This window comes from Acomys russatus, chromosome 16 (genome assembly GCF_903995435.1).
Source record: "Acomys russatus chromosome 16, mAcoRus1.1, whole genome shotgun sequence".
Lineage (NCBI taxonomy): Eukaryota > Metazoa > Chordata > Mammalia > Rodentia > Muridae > Acomys > Acomys russatus.
Window position 1 is genome coordinate 2,223,196 of NC_067152.1, and position 19,075 is coordinate 2,242,270.

General features: G+C 44.9%; 1 protein-coding gene across 1 annotated transcript in view; it reads right to left on the reverse strand.

Annotated features, from left to right (window-relative positions):
* Window positions 1-19,075, reverse strand: part of Rpa1 (replication protein A1) — a 52,578-nt gene that overhangs the window by 19,116 nt on the left and 14,387 nt on the right. Inside the window, exons 5-6 of the mRNA XM_051157953.1 lie at window positions 12,782-12,870; window positions 863-955 (exon numbers count right to left, since the gene is read on the reverse strand). Of these exons, the coding sequence (XP_051013910.1) occupies window positions 863-955; window positions 12,782-12,870 (182 nt within the window). The remainder of the gene's footprint in view (window positions 1-862; window positions 956-12,781; window positions 12,871-19,075) is intronic.

Sequence of the window (19,075 nt, forward strand, 5' to 3'; positions counted from 1 at the left end):
TGTGTATCCTTGACTGTCCTGGACTCTGTAGATCACGCTGGCCTACCTCTGCCTCCCAAGCGCTGGGATTAAAGGCACGCGCCACCACTGCCCGGCTAACCATTATTTTTCTTAACTTTTCCAAGTTTAACATTAATTTTCACTATGAACATGCCATAGGGAAGGTCTGAAGCTCAGGAGCCAGTAGAGGACATCCATCACCCACGTACCATCTCGGCACTGCCCAGGCAGGGTAGGAAAGTCTAGGAGGAAATCTTCAGTTGGGAACAGAGACTAAGAGCCAGTTTTGTGTTAAGACACAAATGTGTTAAGACACTATGACATCCTTGCTTCCCTCTTCCAAGCCACACAGTTGCTCTTCACACAGCAAGAGCACAAGTCAGGGCCTATTGGCAATTCTTAGCACCCACATGGTGGCTCACAACCATCTATGGTGAGATCTGGCGCCCTCTTCTGGCCTGTGGGTGTACATGCCGGCAGAACATTGTACACATAATAAATAAATCTTTAAAAAAAAGAAAAAAAGGTGTGCGCTATCACCTCTCTGACTCTGTAAGTTACACTCACTCAGCTCTGACACTGTAAACTGCAATTCTACCAGGAACAGAGTTTTTTGTTTGTTTGGTTTTGCTTGTTTTGGTTTTTTTGAGAGTCTCATGTAATCCAAGGTGGCTTTAAACTTGCTATGCAGTAAAGGGTGACTTTGAACTTCTGATCCCCCTGCCTCCACTTCCCAAGTGCTGGCCAAGCTACTGTGCCTGATCCATGAAGAAAATTTTGAAAACTGTTCAGTCTTGGTAATTTTTCAAACATTACTTCAATCTTGACCCATAATTTCCAACACTCCTGCGTGACATCTTACCCGTTCCCAAGCCCCCGTTCTGTGGCTGGGGCTTGCTAGCTGGTGCTGCAGCTGTGGAGGCTGCACAAGGGACCGCTGGCTGCTGCCCATGTCCTAGGGACCAAGAGAGAAAGGTCATTTCAGTGCAAACCCACTCAGGAGATTTCTACACGAGCACTGATACCCTAGGAAACCCCACTCCTTTAGCTCCCAGAGGGTCAGGAGGAGCGCGGCTCCGCACTCTGTATTTGCAAAGGGCTCCTTTTCTTATCTGCATAGAGTAACGGTTGGTTTTCTTTACCTTTCAACTGTTTAGAATTGACAGCTCTCAGTTTTAATGAGGCTTTCCCTAAAGCCTGCCCATTTCTCCTTCAAGAACCTGCAGTAAAGTCACCGGGCTGCATCTGTGATATTACCACTATTTCCATAGCAACAAATCGATGTCATCAACAGGACGGGGGTGTTCATGGCAGGATCCATCAGAGGAGAGAGCTGGGTGGTAAGGAAAACCTAAAAGCAGTTCAATTGTCTCAAGTGCTTTGGCGTCAAAGAAACAGGAGACGTTCGGGAAGGATTTTACCCTTTCCCCCAAACAAAGCAACCTTATTCTGCACCTGACAGTTGGTGGAAAACATGAGTTGAAAGAGTGTAGGCACCGTGAAGTGCTAGTGAGCTGTCACAGCAGGGAGAGATGAGAACGGAGTTCAGAAGCAGCAGTGCCAAGGCAATAGAGAGATAAAAAGGAGGGAAACGAACACGTCTCTCAAGCAGAAAATAAGAAACGCCACAACCATGAGAGTATGTATTTGCCCTTCACCCTTTATACAAATGTTTATGAAATTGAAAAATGTTAAAGTTATAAATTGCCTACCACTATGCTTTAAAACAACAAGTTTATGAGGTTTGATTTCATCTCTGTGATTGGCTTTGAAGGCCGAAGCCAGCCTCATTTGGGCTGCTCACCTAAATCGCTTGATGCTTACGAGGGCAGCTAAAAAGTATGTCCCAGATTGCCCTAAACACTAGAAATGGTGAGCACAGGTGGAAACTCTCCCTTGCCACCGCAGCTCTGCCTTCTGCAACTCAAGTGCAACTCCTGCTGGGCCTCCTAAGGGCCTAACTCACCAGGCACGTTATACACCCATTCAACTCTCTTTTTTTGACAAAATTACTCTTAAGTGGCACAGATGTAATTGTGCCATTAGAGACAAATTCATTTAGCATAAAGTTTAAAAGATTAAATAGAACTGATTATGTTTTAGTTCTTCCTATGGAGAGAAAAATTGAGACATCTTATTTACATAGGAAAAGGGCACAGGCCACCGACAATGAAGCATTGCATTTACAGTTTAGCCTTTCCATCATTGTTGAATTTACAGCCACCCAGCCCAGTTTTAAAGTCTTAAGTGAAGCTTTTTTAAAATCATCAAGGATAAACGACACTGAAGGAAAGTGGTTAGAAAAGGTACATGTTCACCTCCTTCATGAGACCTGTTTTAAAAAGAAACCTCCCAGCCTCCAGCTAACCGCCCCGTCTTTAAGAATTATTTATTTGCATGTGCGCATGCGCGCGTGCCTCATGAATGTGCTCACTCGCACACGCACCTGTGTGCAAGTCAGAGGATGGCCTGAGGGAGTCAGGTCTCCTTCCACCCTGAGTCTTAGGGATGGAACAAAGGCCGCCCCCCTCCCAGGTCTCCCCTTTTCTACAGTCTCTAAATGACCTGAAGCAGGAAGTCTCATCTCAGAGCCATGCTCACTGGATGGGTCTGGCTGACCGGGAGGGACATGGTCACCGGACACACATTCATTTTCTATAAAAAGATAACCGAGGACTGAGGAGATGGCCTAGTTGCTAGAGCAAGCAGAAAGACCCGAGTTTAGACACCAGATGTGGCGTGCTGGAGAAGCGAGGAGAGACTGGGAAGGCAGAGGCAAGCAGACGCCAGGGCTCAACAGGCAGCTAGCCCAAATGAGGAGCTCCAGGTTCAGTGAGAAATCCTGTCTCCGAACACAGGACGGAGAGCGGCCAAGGAAGACATCTGACATGTATGTTTTACTTCCCCACACATGCATGTGCACAGACATATATACAAGACAACCAACCCTCAGAAGGACGTGGAATGCTCACAGTCAGAGACAGAGAGGCAAACAGTAACCAGAGCCAGGCAGAGGTGGGCGCTGAGTGCTGGAAGCGGCCACAGCTTCACTGGGGAAGAGTAAACAGTGCTGGCTTAAAGGCACTGCGCTGTGCGCGTAGAATGCTATGTGGTCAGCTGCATGGCACCTTCTGCATGAAAACCATCTGAAGCTGAGTTCAGGGCCAGCATAGGTCACATAGATAGATCCCCATCTCAAAGTTAACAGTAAGCGTATTTCACTACAATTTAAGCCCTGCCCTCATAGCTACCCTAACATGTACATGCCCACTTTGGTAAGTACCGCGCATTAACCGGTTGAGCCACTGGAGCACTGGCGTATGTCCACTTCTATAGGAATCACAGCTATAAATTTTAGCTGAACATAACACAATGACGGTCTTAGATTTACTGCAGTGTAGATTCTATACAACAAGCCTCCAACTGGTAACTATCTGAAGCTGGGGTGTAGCTCAATGGGCAGAGCAGCTAGTACCATGCACTGGGCCCTGGCGGTGCCTGTAACCCCAGCACTCAGGAGGTAAAGCTAGGCAAATCAGAGATTCAAGGAGCTCCTCCTCAGCTACGCAATGAGTCTGAGGCCAGCCTGGGACACACAAGACAACACTAACAACAACAACGACAACGACGACAACAACAACAGTAACAACAGTTTTTTGGAGTGTCTACTCTGGTGCATTATGCCAGTAACTGTCGGCACTAGCATGGAGACAGGAGGATTACACTCAAGGCGAGTGCAGAGAGAAAACCTAATATTACTCAGCTCTGTCTGGCTGAGTTCATGTGTTTCATCATCATGCAGTTAATTTGTAAACAACCAATCCTGGCAGCAATAACTCTAATTATCTAGAACATAAGACGTGGTAATTAGGAAAAGCTCCTAATCCACCTAATGGAGTAACCTTTATCTCTTGCAAATCTGGTACGAGACAGTCCTGAACCAAATGATGGCGAGACTGCCAACGCATTCCAGATAGCAACGGCTGCCCTTCAATTAATGCACTGTAATGCAGCAGCTGCCCACAAGACCTCAAGCAAATCAGTCTATAGCTAAGGGAAAGGCTTTCTAAACACCAGAACTACTCTGTAAAGCAGTATTGTAGGCTCCATTTATAATAACCTGCTTTGTGCTACATGCAAATCAAGCCATTCTAGGAATCCTTAGGCTTTCTAGCTCTGCTGGCTGCAGAGGGAACGCGAAGATGACAGCAGACAAGACTCCGCGGGTGACCCGCACTCACGTCTAGCATTCTTACTATCTGTTATGGCAGGTGAGCTGTGGGCAGAGAAAAGCTCACAAACAAAGCCACCAACTTCCCAAGCAAGTACTTTCCTAACAAATACAAAGAAGAAACAGAGCCTGCCGTGGTGGCACACGCCTTTAACTGCAGTGCTTGGAATCTCTGGGAGTTCGATGCCAGCCTGGTCTACAGAGTGAGTCCAGGACAGCCAGAGCTACCCGGTCAGATACTATCTCAACTCAAATCCACTGAAAACAAACAAGGGTAAATAGAAGGATCAATACAGTATTCCCAAGTTTCTGTTGCTTCTGCGGATACAATCGGGCTGAACAGAATTCCAGTATGAGTAATAAATGTAATACAGTCAAGCCTGAGCAAGGGTTATCACGAAGAGTGCAGGCTTGCTGCTTTGTACAGATGTGCACAATGACAAAAATGCAGTTGCAAGTATGAAAAGATTTAAAACCATCCATTTCTACAGTGTATACAGCATGGACTGTGTTTGCAGGTTTCCCCCTCACACTCTGACTCAGTACGGCAGCAGTAGTATAATGTATATTTTGTGTTTTGCTGCATTCTGGCATCCCTGCTGGGCTGGGCTTGCTCACTAACTCTAATGGGCACCCAATATATGGGAGGTTCTAGATTAGGTTCCAGAGGACACAGATCTAGGCCTAACTTTGGCGCTAGGCCTACCCAGAAGCAGATGCAGTGGGGAAATGCACTGTACTGCAATGGTCTCTCCATCCCAGACATTTCCATGGTGGCTGAAGTAGCGATGCTACTGGTTTGGTAACAATGACATTCAACAGTAAATGACCCCTGACAGCAAACTCTTTCCTATTCCCTCTCTGCTATAAGCCATGCTGAAGACAGGCAAGGGACAATAAAGCTGGGTCGAGAGACAAGGGCATTTTCCCATAGCGCTATGGTTCTGACCCCCAAACAGAAGGATAGCCTGGTCTTTTATCTCCATCTTTATGGCAAACATTTGTCCCTGAAATATAGTGTCTGAGGCAGCTATTTAGTTAAATAAATCAAAATATGATAGCCACTAGGTTCCTCCCCACCCCTAGACTGTTTGATTTTTTTTTTTTTTTTTTTTTGAGACATTCTCATGTAGCCCTGGCTATCCTACAACTCACCATGAGGCTGAGGATGACCTTAAGCTGATTCTCCTGCTTCTGCCTCTGAGTGTCAGGGATGCAGCACAAGCCACCAGGCCCATTACCTCACTGTTATGTTGGCTTGGTGTTTGGCTGTTGTTTTGAGACAGGCCTCTAAAGTTAAAAATTTTAATAGTAATAAAGTTTCTTTCTTCCTTCCTTCCTTTCTTTCCAAGTTTTAAAAGACAGGGTTTTTTTTTGTGCAGCTCTGGCTGTCCTGGAACTCCCTCTGTAGACCAGGCTATCCTTGAACTCAGAGACCCACCTGTCTCTGCCTCCCAAGTTCTGGGATTAAAGGCGTGTGCCACCAATGAGTGGCTTTTTTTTTTTAAAAGACACATTTTAACTTGTTCACTGTGTGTGTGCGTGTGTGTGTGTGTGTGTGTGTGTGTGTGTGCGCGCGCACGTGCGTGTCTGCATGTAGATATGTACACACTGATGCAGGTGTGGAGGCTTCAGGTCCCCTGGAACTGGAGTTACAGACGCTGTGATCCACCCAATGTGGGTACCAGAACCAAATTCTGGTCCTCTGGAAAAGCAGCAAGTGTTTGTAAGTGCTGAGCCGTTTCTCCAGCTCAGTAATAAAAGCTCTGTTCAGATGACAAGTGTAATGGCTTATGCCTGTAATCCCAGGGCTCAGGAAGCTGAGACAAGAGGACTGGTTCAAGTCTGAAATCAGTCTGGGCAGTATAGTATATATAGCTATCCTGCATAGCCAGAGCTATACAGTACCACACTGTCTCAAAAACAAACGTGAGATCAGAGAGGTGGCTCAGTGGTTAAGCGCACTGGTTGCTTTTCCAGAGGCCCTGGGTTTGGTTCCAAGTACCCACATGGCAGCTCCCGACTGTAACTCCAGTGCCAAGCAGACCTACTGCTCCCTTCCGGCCTCCATGGGCACCCGGCACATACGCAGGCAAAACGGTCATACACACAATAAAACAAAACAAACTAAAAACTATCACACAGCAAAACATCATAGGCAAGTCAGGAAGAATCTACAACTCGGATTCAGAAGGATGCATTTACATACTTGGGGGTGAAGGGGTCGGGGCAATAACCAAAAAGAGGCTGTGAATTTGAGAGGGAATAACGGGAGAAACACGGGAAGGGATGGAGGAGAGGGAAGCAGAAAATGACTTTTACCAAAGCCAAACAACAAACAAAGTCTACAACTTTTTTTTTTTAAAGGATTTATTTATTTATTATTATGTATACAGTGCCCTGCCTGCATGTACACCTGCAGGCCAGAAAAGGGAGTCAGATCTCATTACAGATGGTTGTGAGCCACCACATGGCTACTGGAAATTGAACTCAGGACCTCTGGGAGAGCAGTCAGTGTCTTAACCTCTGAGCCATCTCTCCAGCCCAACACTCCCTACTTTTAAAAGAACTCTTAGAAATTGAGAGGAAAACAAACAACATATAAGAAAACCAGCCAACAATAACAACAACCACCACCAGTTTAGAGGCAAAAAACCCCAAAAACCAGAAGCAAAGGGGCTCTTCAACACAGACCAACGCAGAGCACAGACTGCAACTTATACATGCTACTGCTCTCCATTTACTTCTTTTCTGGTTTTTCTTTCTTTCTTTCTTTCTTTTTTTTTTTTGGTTTTTCGAGACAGGGTTTCTCTGTGTAGCCTTGGCTGTCTGGGACTCACTTTGTAGACCAGGCTGGCCTCGAACTCACAGCGATTCGCCTGACTCTGCCTCCCAAGTGCTGGGATTAAAGGCGTGCACCACCACGCCCAGCTCTTTTCTGGTTTTTCAAGACAGAGTTTCTCTGTGCAGCCTTGGCTGTCCTGGACTCGCTTTGTAGACCAGGCTGGCCTCGAACTCACAGAGATCCACCTGCCTCTACCTCCCGAGTGCTGGGATTAAAGGCGTGTGTCACAGTGCCCAGTTTCTGCCAAATTCTTAAAGACATGGAAGATCAATATTGTCTGTTTTGTGTGGCTATGAAGAAGCCATATTTCCATGCATTGCTGGGGAGCGCGGTACCCCAGGCACACAGGAGGGCATCTAACTGTACCTGCCAACCACAGGCACCTTCCTAGTTAACCCAGCAATCATTCTGGCAAACAAGCCTGTTCTGCCCACACACATGAGGTAATTCACTGCAGCTTCTTGCTGATTTTTTTCTTGTTGCAGTGCTGAGGTTCAAACCCAGGATCGTGCCACATTTAATAGTCAGAGCGGAGGTGGGGGTAGGGGAGCTGGAGAGATGGATGGCTCAGAGGTTCTGAGTTCTAGTCCCAGCAACCACATGATGGCTCACAACCAACTATAATGAGATCTGGTGCCCTCTTTTGGTGTGCAGGTGTACATACAGGCAGAACACAGTATACACAAATAAATAAATCTTGACGGGGGGGGGGGGGGGGGGGGGGAGGGGAGGAAGCGCCGCACTCGAGCGAGCAGGCAAACAAAAGGGTCTAACAACAACAAAAAAGTTGGCTAAAAAAAAAAAAGCTATGGATTAGCCACACAGGAAATGCTGAGGGGGAAGGGAGAGGGAGTAGGAAATGAAATAGAAAGAAGCAGGGGAGGAGGACCGGGAAGGGGGCGGCTGTAGCCCCGCATCCAGGAGGCAGAGGTGGGTAGACATGAGTTTCAGGCTTACCTAGACCACAAGGTAAGACTTTATTTCACAAAAAATAAAATAAAACAAAAATTTTAAGGAGGACATAAAGAAGGCAGGGTAGTGAACTTGCTGCCTCTTATGTAAGCCACTTGGGGAGGAGCACTTGCATTTGGTTAACTGGCCAGTAGCTCCTGAGAGATAAAGAAACCCTACAATGTGTTCTCTATAGAGGGCAGCATTGGTAGCGCTGGTTGGGAGTACAGCTCTCACGACACAACTGTAGTGCTGATTTTGAAGTCACGCAGCGCTACTCAAAAATTAAAACAAAACAAACAAACAAACAAAAAAATTAAAACAAACACTAACGCTTGGTAAAGTGCAGTTAAGAGCACAGCGCCCATATGGAGGCTCACAGCCCTTTCCTCCCATTCCAAGGGGAGCCAAGAAAGCCCCTGTCCCCTGCACACCAAACGCACATGGTACACTTATATACATGCAAAACACTCATATACATAAAAATAAAAAATGCAAAAGAGATATATAAACATCTCAAGTTTCTCTTCTTTTTCCAGTTTTTCGTGACAGGGTTTCTCTGTGTAGCCCTGGATGTCCTGGAATGTGCACTGTAGACCAGGCTGGCCTCACACTCAAGAGATCCAAGTGCCCCTGCCTCACCAGTGCTGGGGTTAAAGGTCTCTCTGTGTGTATGTGTGTGTGTGTTTGTGTGTGTGTGTGTGTGTGTGTGTGTGTGTCTGTCTGTCTCAACACACAAACACACACATGAGTGAGCACGTAGTATATTTATATTTTAAAAAAAGTTTTCTGTTGTTTCAATTTTTAAAAACTAGAGTTTCATGGGCAAACATATGATAGTCAAACATTCCAATATAAAAAATAAGTGTGTGTATATATATAAAACATTCTGTGATACTCACTCATAACTTACAGACTTAAATACAATTTTCACAATATGAAAAGCTTCGAAATGAAGACTTCTGGATATATCAGAAACCTGCCTAGAAATCCCAAATGAGGATTTTCATTTCTTTTGTCTAAGACTCGTGTGTGTGTGTGTGTGTGTGTGTGTGTGTGTGTGTGTGTGTGTGTGTGTGTCCAAATTTGCATAGAGGTTCCCTTCCCTATCGCTTCCTGCCTATTCCTTTGAGGCAGAGTTTCTCTCTGAACCTGGGGCTTCTGTTCTTGGCTAGGCTGCAAGCCGGCAAGTCCCAGCAATCCTCCTGCCTCACCTTTCTTGGAGGCAGGGTGGTAAGTGTGTGTGGGCAGCAGGCCCATAAACCCAGCACTCAGGGCCTGAGGCAAAAAGGCTGCAGCAAATTCAAGACCAAGCTAGGCCATGTAGAGACCCCATCTCAAAACAAAACCCCGGCACAATCACACTTACAAACAGTTTAAACAAAATACCAGCAAGCAACAAATTGTTAGCTTCCTGACAGACAGGCTGACAGGCCTACCACAAAGACTGGGAGGGCTCTCCCATTTCACTTTATGAAGTGGCACGGCTGAGCCTAGTGACAGACTACGGTAAGCTAAAGCCACGCACACGGCAAACACCACAGCACAGCTAGAGTGACTAAGGTTACAGCAGTAAACCAACAGAGACAGTAAGAAGCAAACAAACAAAACTCCAGGGCTAGGGATACAGCTCAGTGGGGATAGCCTAGCATGCATGAGGCCATGGGTTCAAATCTTAGTATAGAAAGGAAAGAAGAGGAAGGCATGAGGGGAGAAAAAAGATACCATGGAGATAGTTTTAAATCAATCATATCAACAACCATTTTGAATGTAAATAGTCTAAGTCTCTATTACAAGATGAAAGGCACACACCGGGCAGTGGCGGCCCTGGGGAGGCGAGAGGCCTGGGGCCCAGGGCACATGGGACCTGATATGGAAGCGCACACCTGCCTTTAAACCAGGTCTGTGAGTCTGAGGCCATTCTAGTAGACAGAGTGCTAGGCTAGTCAGAACACAGTGTCCCAAAGGGGGGGAGTAGAAATTGGGAGCTGAGATGGCTCCCTGGGTTAAGGCACTTGAGGCCTACATTATAGAGGAAGACAGCGGATTCCCAAGTTGTCCTCTAACCTATACATACACAAAACATTAAAAAAAAGTTAAGCAGAAATCATCAAATTGGACAAAAGAAGCAAGGCATACCTATATATTGCTTAAATAGTTCAAACTAACACAAAGTTGTGCTAATGATATAAACACATTAGAAATAAGACTATGGGAAAAGGCATATCAAGATAGCACTGACTTGAAAAGGTGACGTGGTTTGGTTATGTGACTATCCAAGTGGGTCAAGAGAGGCATTCTAACGGGCAGATCCATCAAAAGCAGTTATTCTAAACAGCTATACACAGTATAGGAAGAGGGCAAAGAGAACTGCAAGAGAAACGTACACCACAAACACAGCTCAGTATTCCTCTCCCAGGACAGAGGCAGCGAGCAGACACTCAGGAACAATCTATGAAACTGTACAACTACATAAATCTCTTCAGGTGTATACAGTCTACCCAAAAGGAACCACAGTCTAGGCACAAATATAAGACCATACATTTAACGGAATTTGAGACACACACGTGCTTGATCATAAGGGAATTAAATTATCAATAACAGAAAAGATCTGTAAGAAAGACTTCCACATTTATAAACCAAATGCACTTGTAAAAGAGCATTTGTTGTATGAGCCAGGCATGTGGCACAGCAGTGGCTGAGGCAGCAAGGCTGGGGAAGCCTTTGGGACTAGGCATCACTGGTAAATTCAACTGAACATTCAATTAAGAAATAAAGATTCTATATGAACCTAGAAAATGCACAAACGAATAGTCTCCAGGTCACCCTGTGAGGTCAGGATTACTTAGATACCAAAACCGAACTGGCACGAGAAACTATAGATTAGAACTCCCCTTAGGGGGCTGAGGGAACGGCACAGTAGCTAAAAGCATGTGCCGCTCTTGCAGAGGACCCACACTCAGTTCCCAGCACCCACACCAGGCAGCTCACCACCCCTGTAACTTACCAGAGAACCTAACACTTCTGCCCTGCAGGCACAGGTACACACAAGCATAATTAAAAAGAGTAAAATCAAATCTTTAAAAAAAAGAATCTCTCATGGACAGAGATGCAAAAAAGTACGAAACAAAATCAAATCAGGTAGACTCAGCAAAGCAAATCCAAATATGCAAAAAGGATAACACACCGTAAATCCAGCCTTCTCCCAGAAATCCCAGGTTACTCTAGCATCCAAAAACCAATCATTATAATTCACCATATTAGTTAACTGAAATAGAAAAGGCATTCAATTATTAACAGGTACAGAAAAAATATTTGAAAAAATTCATTCTTAAGCTGGGCATAGTGGCTTGTGAACCCCAGGCAGGCAGAGGCCAGGCTTGGCTAGCGTGAGACGCAGGGGTAAGAAGCATCCAAGCAACTCCACCCCTGGATCCCACACTATGACAAGAAAGAACAGATTCTTCAGCCTTGCCCTCTGACCTCCACATATAGGCTGACATGCACACATAAAACAGTTTAAATTTCGGGCTGGAGAGTTGGTTCAGTGGTTAGGAGCACTGGCCACTCCTCCAAAGGACTGAGGGGTTCAATTCCCAGCACCCAATGGCAGTTCACAAAGGCCCATAATTCCAATTCCAGGAGATCTGACACCCTCACACAGACATACATAGAGGCAAAACACCAATCAATGTACATGAAGTTAACAATTAAATTCACAAAGTTTTGGGAGGAGGGGTCTGAGGCAGGGTGCCATTCTGTAGCAAAGGCTAGCCTGAAATTCACTATGTAGTGTGTGTTGGCCTCAAAATTCCTGACTCAGCCACCAGAAGCAGGGATTACAGCCCACCAGGGTTACAGTCACGAACACCTCGCTCAGCTCTAACAATACTTAACGGTATAAGGTTCCGGGCTACCCAGGAAGAACAAGACAAAGACCAAGGGCTTTGGCTTGAGACTGGGTCTCTTGTGGTCTAGGCTGGCTTCAAACTTGTACAAGAAACCATTTTGCCATCAAGAGATAAAGGATGTTATTAGCCATGGTGGCCCAGGCCTACCATACCTATATTTGGGAGGCAGAGGATGGAGAGTGCAAGGTCATCCTCAGCTACAGCATTTGGGACCAGCTTTAGCAGCACTGTGAGCCAGATGTGGTGGCACGCATCTGTAATCCCACCACGCAGGGGGGAAGGTGGAAGTTCAAGGCCAGCAAGGGCTACTTAAAAATAAAAACAGCTGGTGGCGGTGGCGCATGCCTTTAGTCCCAGCACTAAGGAAGCAGAGGCAAGTGGATCTCTGAGTTTGAGGCCAGCCTGGTCCACAGAAAAGGCATTTCTTGGGGCGGGAAGTGCTCAGTCAGTAAAGAGCTTGCCACTCAGTCTTGAGAAGCCAAGTTCAGATCCCTGGAGCGTCCAGGTCAGCGAGCATCAGGTTCTGTAGGAGACCCTCTGTCTAGAAATGAGGTAGCAGGTGACGGAGGAAGGCTCCACCTTTGGTCTGTAACTTCCATGCACACATGTCAACTTCTCACAGAATGACCATTACATTCTTTCCAAGATTTCTCCTTATTTATTCATATATCATTTCTTCAGAATTAAAAAAAAAAAAGAAATAAAATAATAACAAAAAACAGAATAACATGCTTTTTAGCCCCACAAATCACTGTTTTATTAAGACTAAGTCACAAGGTAGTGATCTGGATCTAAAAACCAGAATCCAACCTGTAAGGGCTGCAACCTGGAAGGAGGATTTACCTTCATTATAGGGCACTGGGTTCCCAAGCTTTACTCCAACTGCTTCAGCTGATTTCACAACTTCCAAGTCCATCAAAATAACTACTCTCCTGCAGAGACAGACAGACAGACAGACAGACAGACACGTTAGGATAAAAAACTCAGGAGCCTTTCGAATAAGCTACTACGTTACTTGACTAATTGCCTGGCTAAGACTTTAACCTTTAATCAGCCTTTTCTCATTTTTGAATAACTTGAGAAGTGTTAATTCCTACATAAATACTTTACTTACTCTTTCCCCACAGCATCAGTGTTTTGTTTTTATTGATTACAGGGGCACTCATGTCCCATCTAGTTCCTTAATTACACAGCGTACCATGCCACATGCCATTATCCTCATGGAGGCACTGACAGAATTTAGACTGCTAAATAAAAAATCCTGCAGCACAGAAAGAGAACCTGTTTTCAGAAGCACGTACTTATCCAAACCATTACTTTTTCCCAGTGAAAAGCAATAATGACAGCAGACATCTTAAAAACGTAATTATTGGCGGCGGAGAAACAGCTTAGATGAGAAGAGCTTGCTGTGCAGGCAAGAGGACCTGACTTTGATCCTTAACACCCACATAAACAGTGCGACGTGGCAGCACGTGCTCACAGTTCCAGAGCCAGAGAGGTGGGAAGACAGATGGAAGGAGCCGGGCCTTGCTGGGCCGTCATCCTAGCACAACCATCAAATTCCAAGCCAATGTACCTATCTCAAACCACAGATATAGGCGTGCATGTGCACATGCGCACACATATGCCAATTCTTTCTAAAATGCTTACAAGTCTTCATTGGTCTGGCTTGCTGCCCTCTAGCCCAGCTGTTTTCTCTCCGTTTCCAGCACACGCTACGCTTCCTCCTGCCACCAAGCCTACGCGCGGTCCTCTGACTGCGTTCCCCGCCCCCACTCTGCTTCACCTAATATTCACTTTTTAGCTCTTATCTCAAACTTGGAATTGAACCAGGGACTGATTCGTGCTAGGCGAATGCTCTATCATAGAGCTGCACCCCTCCAGCCCCATCTCAAATATCATCTCAAAAGACACTTCCCTGGTCTCTTACTTACATCGGGTTTCTTTGCCCTACTGCAGCAGTGACTTCACTGCTTTGGAACACTCTCTTAGTTTTAAGTCCTATATTAATTAGTGATTGTTTTCTTTCTGCCAGACTGCACTTTCAATAAAGGCAGGTAGCCAGCCACAGTGCTTAATTAAGCAACAGACAACGATGTCATTTAATACATACTGGGACAAGATGCCATGATCTCATCTGGTGTGAAGAGACCGATAGCTCAGCGCTACAGTGCTTATGTGTACTGAGTGTGAGCACCAGAGTTCGGATGCCCAGAAACCCACAGAAATGAGAGGTGGATGTGGTAATCCACCTGTAATTCCATCTTTAAGAAAGGGGCTCTCCAGAGCAAGCTGGCTAGCAAGACCAGCTATAGTGGAGAGCTCTGAGCTTGATTGCGACCCTGCCACCAAGAATAACTCAGAAGGAAAAAAGTGGTTAAGGACAATGACTCTGAAACCTTCGGCCAACATGTTCATGTACAGATGTCAAGGGACACACACACACACACACACACACACACACACACACACACACACACACACCCACACCCACACCCACATGTACATACATAAAAACTGGGAAAAGAAATAACAAATTGCAACAGAAAAATGGAATTTAAAGGTCACATAACCGACACCAGGGCGGATGACAGCAGAGACAAAATGACAGGGGCAAGCGAAACGCTAGTGGCACGGAAAGGAGCGGGTGTCGCAGGGTATTTGATCCTACTGTGAACCCCTAGATTGTTAACCGTAAAAACATTTCTGATTGTGGTATGGCTCAGTCTAGTTTCTAGAGCTTTCTGTTTACTGTTAACGAGTACTTGTGGTGTGGCTCAGTCCCAGCACATTAAAGAGCTTTCTGTAAACAGTTAAATCAAGTTAACCCTAGGTCAAGAGGCAGAGCAAGCAACCAGGTGACAGGAAGTGAACATGGGGGGGCGGGGGACACAGTAAGAGGATGTTCGAGGATGGATAGAGAGACACAAAGAAAGCAGAAAGGAGGGACATTGGTTGAAGGGTATTTGAGACACCATGGAGAAGGAGAAACGGGCCGTTTCCTTCTGGGGCATGAGCTGCGGAGGAAGGCCAGCTGGGTGCTCTCTCTGCCTCTCTGAGCTAGCAGGCTTTCACCCCAGCATCTGGCTCCTGAGTCTTCATTGAAGGTTTGGGATTTTCTTTCTTAATAACAACAGGTGGGTAAATCTGAGCAAGGATTCAGCAATAACCATGTTTTACTGCTTTGTGTGGTCTGGCTGCCAAATGCTGGGCTTTATCATGCAATTATTTAGTATGTGCTATCTTTACCAAGTTATCCTATCAGGGGTATGCTTCCATACAACAAGCCTGGAAGAAAAAAAAAAAAAGATCTGCAACTGAGAATCTGATGACCTATCTGCTAAGCCAAGTGTGGTGACGCATGCCTGTAATTCCAGCACTTGGGATCAGGAGCTCAAGGACTGCCTGGCTACATGACATCATATTCCAGAAACCAAAACTAAAACAAAAAAACCACTGAACAAAGCAAAACAGAAACTGTCTAGAGCTGGAGAGATGGCTCAGCGTGCATATGTTTTTATAAAAATCTAAGTTTGCTTCCCAGCACCAACACTTAGCAGCTCATACCTGCCTTTACCCCAGCTCCAGGGGAGATGATATCTCTGGCTTCCAAAGCGCTCCCCCCCATATGTACATGTGGACATAGCCTCAAGGAGGCACACACATATAATAAAAATACTTTAAAATTAAAAATAAGATAATAAAAAGTTCTCATCTTGGGGCCTGCAGAAATGGTTCAGCAGATAAAAGCATACTAGCTGCTCTTCCAGAGGACCTGAGTTTGATTTCCAGGTCCCATGATGCCTCACAACCATCTGGACTCCTTCATCTGACCTATGTAGGCACCAGACACCCATGTGGTACACATACATGCAGGTAAAACATTCATAAACATAAAATTAAAATAAAACCTAAAAAAATTGTATTTCATCTTGTAATGCATATACGTATTAAATGAAATATACCAAGATGAAGGTAACAGCATATTGAAGTAACACACCAAATCCATTTTACAGAGAACATGGGTGACCTTTGCAAGGACACCATCAACAAAATAGAGGCTACGGGAAACTGTAAGGACCAAATGACCTGGCACCACAGAAATAAACATCACAGGGAAGAGATACGAGGAGAAAAACATGGGTATGAGAAGGCTTCTAGACCACCAAGCTACTGATATGTAAATCTACTTCGGATCCCAATTCAAATATGAACGTATATACAAATATATACAGACAAATGCACATATAAGCATTACACACCCATGCATGAGTAGCTGGAAACGGAACACTAACTGGATATTTACTTTATCCAGTAAACGGTAACTATTTTTCATTTTTTGAATGTGGAGGTTTGCAGTACACGCATGAGTGCATGTCTGTGTGGGTATGTGTGCTACACGTGTGTGCACAAGCCAGAGGTCAAGACACCAGTGAGCTGGGTGTTTTCTTCTATTACTCTCCACCATATTTTTAATTTTTTTTCTTCATTCATTCATAGACAGCTACTCTCTAGGTAGCCCTGGCCGTCCTAGAACTCACCATGTAGCCCAGGCTGGCCTCACACTCACAGAGATCTGCCTGCCTCTGGCTCCCAGGTGCAGGGAGGCAAGCGCTTTACAACTCAGCTGTCTCCCGAGCCCAGCACTTATTTTTTAAGATAGTTCATTATTAAAGAACAAACAAACATACAAACAAACAAAAAACTACTGGGGCTGGAGAGATGGCTCAGCGGTTAAGAGCACCGTCTGCTCTTCCAGAGGTCCTGAGTTCAATTCCCAGCAACCACATGGTGGCTCACAACCATCTATAATGTGATCTGATGCCCTCTTCTGGTGTGCAAGTGTACATGCAGGCAGAGCACTGTATATGTAATAAATAAATCTTTTTTAAAAATTTTAAAAATTGAAAAAACAAAACAAAACAAAAAACTACCAAGAAGAGACTCGATACCCTATGAGCATATACAGGGGGAGGAAGTCCCCCTCAGTCACAGTCATAGGGGAGGGGAGTAAGGGGAAAATGGGAGGGAGGGAGGAATGGGAAGATACAAGGGATGGGATAACAATTGAGATGTAATATGAATAAAGTAATAAAATATATTTTTTAAAAAGCTAAAATATTCCCATCTATGATATAATATATCTGATACTTACTTCAAAATTATCAAGAGTATATGTGAAAAAAATGAGAGAGCAGGACCTGGCGTCATGTGGTAACCTGAAGTGATGTGCGGGGCTACGTGGGGACTCAATTCCACTGTGTAGTCTGTCTACTTTTATAAATGTTCAAAATCACGCAAAATATAAAACAGATCTGAAAATAGAGAAAGGAACCCTAAGAGGATTATTTTTTAAGGCAGGATTTATTATGTAAAAATGAAAGAACAGTTCAATATTAATCTGTTAAAATAATTCATACTATTAAAGGATTAAAAATAGTACGACCATATCAAGCTGTAGTAAAAGCTTTTCAAAAAGTTCAAGAGCTGTTCCTATAAAGCCCAAGCAGAAAGGATCTAACACAGGTCCTGAACATGTACTTTACAAGATAAACTATGCTGAACACTGAACCCAAAGGCATGTCCATTACTACCTGGGAGAAAAGAGGTGCCTGCTGATACACTACGGTCAACATTGCTTTAACTGTGCTAACTGATTCAGAGCCATTAAAAACAAAGAAACAGGCCTGGGGAGTAGGCTCAGTGGCTCAGGGAGTAGAAACACTGGCTGAACAAACCTCACAGCGGGGGGTGAGGGTGGCGGTGGGGTGTTTGCTCCCTGAAGGCTACAGTGCAAGAAGAGCACCAACTCCTGAAAGCTGTCCTCTCACCCCCACACACACACACACACACACACACACACACACACACGGCACGCACCACACACACGACAGGCACCACACACACACGCCCCCTCCCAATGGCAACACATTTAATTAAATGCTATAGCATGTGTGCCTACATACATGTGCCCTGCACAAATAAATATACAAATCTAAAAAACAAAAAACTCACCACATGAATGTGCCCTGCAAATATACAAATCTAAAAAAGCTCAAAGAAACAAATGACTAATAAACAATATACATATTATAATAAAGAGCGAATTGACTAGAAAATCCAAGACTTTAAATGATAAGATATCATATTCTTGGATGAAAAGACCCAATGTCAAAATATATCAATTTAATGCAATTACCTGCCTTCAGAGGAGACCTCTGCTTGGTTTTTGAACTTGATACAACTCTTAAAAGTCATATGAAAGAAAAAAGATGAAAACTGCCAAATGCTTCTAGAATACAGATGGTATTCTGGCAGCACACAATTCTAAGGGCTGTGAAAGATGTGTAGATGGCCCGCCCCGGCCTTGCTGGGAGACGGCGGACGGGCGCAGCTGTTTGGGAAAGCAGCCTGGTAATTCCTTATTAGTTAGCTCAACTCAGGATCTGAACCAGCAACTTCTCTCCTAGATATGTTCCCCGCTCCGTGTCCATCTCACGAGGACACCACTCCCAGCAGGATCTGTACAGGGACCAAGGTAGCACCTGCATTTAACTGACATCCTCTCGTAAGCTTTAAATCATCTCTACATTAATTACGATACCCAACATGATGCAAATTATGCCACACCGGTATTATTTGGGCATAACAAGAAAATGTCTGTACATGTTCAGTTCAGATGCAGTATTTGCCCCGAATACGTCTCGCCAGTCACCAGATGAAGACATGGACTGAGAATCCACAGAAAGAGGGCCAACCACATAAACTGAAAAACAAGATAAGCAGCATGTGCCGGGCCTAGAGGCCCAGGTCTGTAGCCCCAATTAACTGGAAAGTTGAAGCAGGGTGGTCTCAATTCAAGGCCGGCCTAGGCAACTTAGCAAGACCCTGTAACTGAAGAGAGGGCAGAGGATGTAGCTCGGCGCAGAGCATCCGCCTGGCCTGTGTGCTGACCCCAGAACCACCAAAAACAAAACAAAAAGCAAGCAAAATGGGATCTGACTGTACAATAGACTATTCCATTACAAAGGGGAATGACACAGTGACATATCTTAGAATCCAGCCCTGAAACTACTATGCTAAATAAAGAAGCGTCACAAAGACCAAGTATTACTGACTCTATTTACATAAAATGTA